The following is a 7,406-nucleotide window of genomic DNA, read 5'->3' on the forward strand; positions in this document are numbered from 1 at the left end:
TGCTGAACATGCACACCTTTAATAGAGCTTCAGACAAAACATACAGTGTGCCGTGACAGTGCTAGACACACATATTGATTAAGTATTGATCTGGGCTGCTGCTGCTGAGGTTGCAGGGGTCACTGAGTTAGCGGATAAGCTTTGTCACAACTTTTCATTTCTTTCCTATTCCAGTGCCACTACTGTCTTCTGCCAATAAGTAGGCTGGAGGAGGTGGAGACAGTAAAGAAGTGGAGGAGGGGAGAAGCCAAGAGAATGTAAGGTTCATTTGGACTGTTTTTGTTACTCCATCATCAAAACTGGAACTCTCCTGTTAATGAAGTGGCTCTAAGAATTCTTGATGAATCTCTTCTTCAAGCTACAGTACATTAGGAAAGAACTGCATTGAACTTGACTTGGCTTGTCTTCTGTCCAGTGGTGGAACGACAAGCCTTCATTTATCCTGAAGACCACGCTAAGTTAAAGCCCACTTCTAGCCAAGGTCAAACCCTTCAAAACCAAAAAAGACTTCTTGGAGAGAGCACAACAGCATCAACTCCACTGACGATACCATCAGAAGAGGCTTCCCTCATCTTTACTTTTGGAAATTCCAAGCAACATGCAACATCGATGCACTGCAAATGAATAGTTAACTGAGCCCCAAAGAGAGACTGACTAGTGATCAGTGTCAGTGTGTACATGATGAGAAAAAACGAATAGAGCAGCAGCACATGTACTGAAACCTCTGCAGTAAACTGAGGCCTGTACGTGTACTGGAGAAGAAAGAGTGACACACGCTGCAGTGAGCAATCCTCACTGATCCATTCAAATGATCGTGCTCACTGGACCTGGCAGTGCATGCACTTGGAGACAGTGCAGCAGAATCCTCTACATAAAGCAGAACTGTCTCCACTGGAAGCAGCACAATAACCTAGGGTAACCCTATCATGCTCAGAGAGGCTTACTCATAGACAGTCGGGGGGGGTATGGAGGAGAAACCATGTTACTCTGTCTTGTTTATTTTTCACCAAGTTGCCTGAGGGAGCGAGACTGGACGGGTCAGTTGTGTCGAAATCGTGCTGCAGGCAGCCCCGGCTGACTTGAAAAGCAAGTATTTGCTCACATTAATGTAAGTTGGGTTCACAGCAGGATGACTAGGAGGACTGAACCGTAACCTCTACAGTTATGAGACAGCCTCACTAGCCAACAGAACATGCAGAAATGATTGTGACTGTGCTCTCAGGCATTAGACACCATTAGACATCATATTTTTTTATCTGTATCCTGTCAGCGTAAATGTAAATGTGCTAAAAATTAAACTGGTTTGTTTGTGTGGCTCAGGTTTGCACACTGCTCTTACCTGTATGCAAACAAAGCAAATACACAATCCCCCCTCCTGTTTCTTGCCTCTAGGAGCTGGCAAAATGTGTCACCAAGTTTGCATGTTGCCATCACTGCACAACAGTTTCGAAAGTAACCACTTAGCTTTTCATGAGTCAAACCACAGCACTAAATGTTGTTGTCCATTTAAAATACAACACAGCATCTTATAACTGCCTTGGAAGGAGGATGCTGGGAGCCAAAATGACTCTGTGCAGATAAACATGAGATGAGATATCAATAATACAACAGATGAGGTCTGGGTGCCAACATGTAGGAGGAGAATGACTTTTAGTGTCTGGCTGGGCAAACACTGACTGAGTAAATACTGCAAAGCTGCTAATCTACAAGTGACTGCTGTGGGTTCATGCAAGGATATGGTCACATTTTACCAGCTTTAACCAAAATACACAGGAAATCTATCAATATTAAAGTATACACACAACCTTAACCACTGGCAAAGCTTCTCTGCCTTGCGTTAGGCCCATGGAGACTAGATTATAGCGAACTTGTGCTGGTAGAGACATTTTACGTGCTTGCTATATTCCTGACATCCCCACAGGAAGCTCCTGTAATGTAGGCTATTATACTGAAATAATACACGGACAAAGGCCAGCTGCACCTTAGCCCGTTTTAAGATAAAGATGAATATACAGAGACTGACATAACAAACGGCACCTTGGAGTGGTCCAGGAAGGACGCGCTCTCTTCCAAAGGATGCTGTGTGCGCTGCAAGAAAAAGATGGACGCATACAGGTTACTCACTCTGCATAGCCGGTGGACCACGGCAGACGTTTGGTCTCCTTCAATATGAGGATCGGTCTCGCAATATGATCCGCCGAGCACTCGATTTCATCCGGCGACAGTCCTAGGAACTCCGGTCTGCTGTACGGGAATTTCAGCGGCAGATCCGAGCCGCCAGGGTGGTCTCCGTTGGAGCCGCCAGCCATCATGCCTCCCATAAAATTGGCCACCGCCGATTTCACCCGCGTGAGCATGGTCCTGAGACAGCGTGGGTCCAGGCGATGCGATTGCGTGAGTCTCCGCCCGCCCGACAGATCCCCGCACGGCGACGCGGTGAAAGGAAGACGCACAGCGGCAGTAAAGTCATTCAGCTCTACACTACCTCGGTGAACACGGAAACAAAAGCCACAGACACACAGACAGGCAGCTCAGCACTATAGTCATGTGACAAACCGGTTGCTGCTGGTGGATTTGACCGCAGTGGCATCTAAAACTGAGCGGCTTATTGTTGACAGCGCTGCAGGTCAAAGGTGCTTAATCCCGGAGTGGATATTACCTCCTGGGCGAGGAGCAGCCAGGCCTGGTACGGCCATAAGGGCTGAGCCATGCTCTGAAGAATGGACCTTTATTCACACATATAGAAGTATTTGTCATATGGCAAGGGTAGAGATGCATAAAAAAATTCTGTCAACACCAATCACACATGGCCACTGTAACCTAACAAAACTGTCAAGGGATAATTTTCTGGAATGAACGTCCGACATACGTCATTAGTTTAAAATCCGATTAATAAGAAGTTGTCTTTAAAAAAAATAGGAAAAGTCATACAGCATCAAGCTGCTAAAGTATTGCTGTCTCCAGGCTGCAAAACATAAGAAGGTTAAGAAAAAGCACCAATCGCCCCCTGGAACAGCTGGATCTAATCATCTAAAGGTCACAGCCTTTGATCACTGAGCACCAGTTACCTTAGTCATGGTGTAATCACATCAACACTTACTAACTACAAAAGACTTAATCCACATGAGAAATGACTGGTCAAACTCTAAAATCTTGTATTACAAAGATAAATAGTTTTGGATTGTTGTAATTGCTAAATATACTTTAAATAAACAGCAGCCTTGTTATTGAGTGTAACAGACTGCAAATTTATTTTGCACCCTTTTAGATTTGTAGGTAAAAATAACTTTAGGCTAAAATGACTGTGCATATGTGCAACCACGTGAAATAACCCCTACTCTGAATGTATGATCAGGTTTGCATTTGTCTGTGCTTTTTGTTTTAGTCTCTGGCCAGCAGGTGTCACCAGCTTACTGAGAATCTTTAGGCAGAAACTCCATCTGACCTCTAACATGGAAAAACAAGGCATCTCCTGGTGTGCACGCATGTGCTGCCTTAGGGATAGTACAAATATAGTATGTATAATAATACTTATGTGTCTGCATTTGTCTGTGCACACAAACACACGCATAGTGTGCTTTTTGTGTGATGCAGTAAGGGGATAACATAAATCAGTCACACCCCATGGCCAGACTGGTGCTGGTTTTGAACTGTGAATGCGTGTGATTAATGGTTGTCAACAGGCCCAGATTCCATTCCCATCTGTCCCACCAGAGGGTGAAGTTGGGGCTGGTCAGACATCGTCTCTGTTACTGCCCTCACCACTCTGCAGTAAACAGCACCTTACAGTAATCCTTCAAGCTGAAGTCTGCCTCTGGAATGTTTTCCAGAAGCAAAGCTATGTTCTTTCTGGGGATGTGCTCATGTATTTTGAGGCATTTCAAAAACATTCATCAATCGCTCAAGCACTGTTACTTACTATAGAAGAACATTATACCTTTCTGTGATGTACTACAATTAGCCATCAAAGATATACTGCAGTTTGTAGTCAAACGTCATGTTATACATTTTTGTTAAAACTTATAAACAAACACACGCAAGTAGAGTACAGAGTATAAAACAGTGTTACGTACATTTGCACCTGCTCTTGTAATATTGACCTGACTGCTATGAGCATTGTGAATAAACTCTTTAGCTATATACAATTTACAAAAAGAGGGGTCTTGATTGACCATCACTTCTGCTTTTGCAATTTAGAAAAAATGCAATCCATAAAAGACCTGAGTCCCACCGCTGCCAGCCTCATCAAAACAGAGATAGTAATGTCTTAGCATCATTTCTTTTCATAGTCATTTGAACAAAAACAAAGCAGACAAAGAAAGTGCCAAATGAAACAATATTACAAACATGGAAAATCACTGGTATGTTTTATGGAAATTACTTGTAGTGAAAGCTCATACTAACACAGAGGCAATGCTTAGCACCAAATTGTGTTCCAGGGAACTGTGCAATATTTTTGAAGGCAGGGGATCAGAAGTCAGTGGGGGTGCTTCAGAAGTGCATTCTCATCTGACACTCATAAGATGCAATTTGTTTCATGATTCTAGTCTAATTTCTAAAATGATAAACATGCATTTCCTTCCACTGTCTCTGTGTTATGTTATTCTATTTTGTCTATTTGTTAAACATGCATACACAGTTTCTAATAATGTCTTATGCAATGTCTTCACCATGTTACATTAGACAGCTCCACTTTCCTTTTTGAAGACATTATTAGCAGTCACTTCTTGCTCCACAAGACCAACACACTGGAAACGGGCTCTAGTAATACATCTCCTTTACTATGTATAAGGGCCATATCTTGTGATCCATGAGCATGCAATTCCTTTTCCTGACAATTGCTGGATCAGTAGTGCATGTGAACTGCTGTACATGATGTCCATCAGTTTCATGCGTTTTCACTGCTTGAACAAGTGGTGGCAGTAAGATGCTAAGAAACAGGAAAGTGCTAATAAAAGGCAGGGAAAATGAAGAATGCTGGTCCAGGGAAACAATGCAGGTTGCAAAATATAATAAAACATTTGCAAATGTTTTGTCCTTTCAACACATTCAAAGATGCATTCAGACGTTCAGGATAATGACGAATTTGTATTAGAGTGCAAGTGGAGTGACCGTGGTGTAGGTTGTTTGGTGCTGGATGTCGGGTGCATGTCAGGGATGGTCCTTGGCGGTTTCAGGGGGCTTGGTGGTTGTTGGCAAGTTTGATGGCGCTGACATAACTATACCATGGTCTAAGAAAGGGGGTAGAACTAGATAAGTGTGTATTTCTTTCTACTCCCTTTCAAGCATGTAATGGTGGTAGTGTCTGTAATGTACTTTATGAATGTGATATGATTGAATTGTATACTATTTTGTCTTTATATTGTTACTAGTTCTTTTTCTTGTATTGTATATGCATTATTTTTTCTTTAGTTTTTTTTTCTTTTCTCACAATTTTATTTCTGTAATGCTATTTTATCTTTACATGCTTGGAAAAAATAAAATAAAATAAAGTAAAAATAAAATAAGGATGCATTCAGGGATACACAAAACAATTTGGTGAGAACTCTGTTTAAACATGAAAGTTCATTCTTGACCTTGGAAATCGTCGTTTGACAAAACGTGGCCAACTCTGGCTGTGAAAGATCCCACAAAAGCTATTAAGTGAAAATTTGGGTTGAGGTTGTTTTGTCTGTCACTAATTCCAAGGTGAAAAAATAAACCTCTGTTAATATCCAAATGTATTGTTATTCCTGGATGCACCTTAATCAACAATTATTTTGACTATGCACCAACTTGCACTAATGTACCACCTACGTCTCTGTTCATCTCAATGAACACGCTTCCATCAAGCTCATCTCTGATCATGCAGCGCTAACCAGGCTGGAGGAGCAACGCCTCATCTCTCTCTGCTAGTGACATTGCTGCACACAAATAAGAATAATAGGTTCAATTATTCCTGACCTATGGACACGAGCAGGGAAAACTATTATAGTGGCACTTCAGTGTTACTGTCCATTGAGCCAGTTTTACCTGCTGTTGGTTTCTAGGCAACATCAATGCTGTGAATACGTTGCATGTGTCGGTGGCTGTCTGCTACAGTAGTGTCCAAAACAAAGTTTAACATTTTTAAATGACATACACGTCCATAACTACAACATCACAATGTATATTATAAATTAATTTATCATTAAAACATATTTTAGACTATTAGTCACAAATATATTACCTGGACTTGTTTTCTCATATTTTTCTCACAGGTATTATGACATGCAAAGGTTTTATGGATGCAGATACGCTGAGATGCTGCCAGAGCCTTGTCTCATCTAACTGAGATGTACTAACAGAGTACTGAAAGACCGATGTCTGATGAACAAAGAAAGCAACAGTGACCCAATTCCATTCCTAACGATCTGACCTTTGTCATAAAGTAGCATCGTTGTCTGAATAAGTGCCTTTACATACATCAAATCATTTTGTTTCCACTGGCCTGCCAAACGTAGCTTTGGTATTGGTTTGAGGAAAGGCCAGGTGGAGGGAAGCCAGTGTCTATACTGTAACAGAAAACAGGCCTTACTTGTTTCCCATAAGGAAAACATGGTAGAAGTTGTTTACTTGTTGATAAAGGAAGTTGCAATCTTCTTGGCACTAGTCCCAACATAATGCACAATCCAAAAAAAGGCTTTATTTAATATAATTCATGGAAGAGAGCACCTTTAAACAATCTTGCATCCAATTAAATGAGATAAACATGTTTTCTTTGAGGACTCACTTTCTTTCAGCGGCTCTTTACACACCTGGAATGTGGAGGGGTTTGCCAAGAAGCAAAAAACCTCTGCTTGAAGTCATGTTTTATGCCTGAGAGACAACAAAGTAAGTGATTCTTCATACAATACATCTGGCAGAGCGCTGTGACCTCCATGTAAGTGCAGCTTTTTTACTCCATTTATCTGGAAACTCAATACAAATGCGTTCAAAAGGGGACTTTGAAAGGAAACGGCAACATAGACCTTTATGTCTTTTGTGTCCTTTGTGTTTGTGTATTGATACTTCACTCAAAAGAGGGAAGTCAGTGAGGGGTGAAACAAAAAGACATAAAGGCCTATGTTGTTTTTCCCTTCAAAGTCTCTTTCTGAACACATTAGCCTTTCTGCCATTTATCTGGGAGCTGAATTTATTTACCCTGGGAGCTGAATACAATGCCATCCCTGGTAGGCTAGTGGTTAAGGCACAGCGCTCTCGCTACTGCAGCCCGGGTTCGAGTCAGGGTTGCGTCAGGAAGGGCATCTGGCGTAAAATGTGCCAAATGTCAACATGCGAGTCATAAGTGTGACAATTCGCTGCGGCGACCCCTAAATGGGGAAAAGCCAAAAGTGACTTACAACCCTCCTTGAACCGCCACCTTATTGTGGTGGAGGGGTTTGAGT

The 7,406-nt window shown here is 41.8% G+C and overlaps 1 protein-coding gene across 2 annotated transcripts in view; it reads right to left on the bottom strand.

Annotated features, from left to right (window-relative positions):
- The window catches only part of ppm1h (protein phosphatase, Mg2+/Mn2+ dependent, 1H), a 21,253-nt gene extending 18,314 nt beyond the window's left edge, over window positions 1-2,939 (bottom strand). Inside the window, exon 1 of one of the 2 annotated variants that reach the window (XM_020624479.1) lies at window positions 2,125-2,939. In XM_020624479.1, coding sequence (XP_020480135.1) covers window positions 2,125-2,357 — 233 coding nt within the window. In that variant the 5' untranslated portion in view covers window positions 2,358-2,939. The other variant, XM_020624487.1, reaches the window with a different exon arrangement.
- Between the last annotated feature and the right edge of the window lie 4,467 nt (window positions 2,940-7,406).

The sequence above is a fragment of the Monopterus albus genome, unplaced genomic scaffold, assembly GCF_001952655.1.
Source record: "Monopterus albus unplaced genomic scaffold, M_albus_1.0 scaffold7.1, whole genome shotgun sequence".
Classification (NCBI taxonomy): Eukaryota; Metazoa; Chordata; class Actinopteri; order Synbranchiformes; family Synbranchidae; genus Monopterus; species Monopterus albus.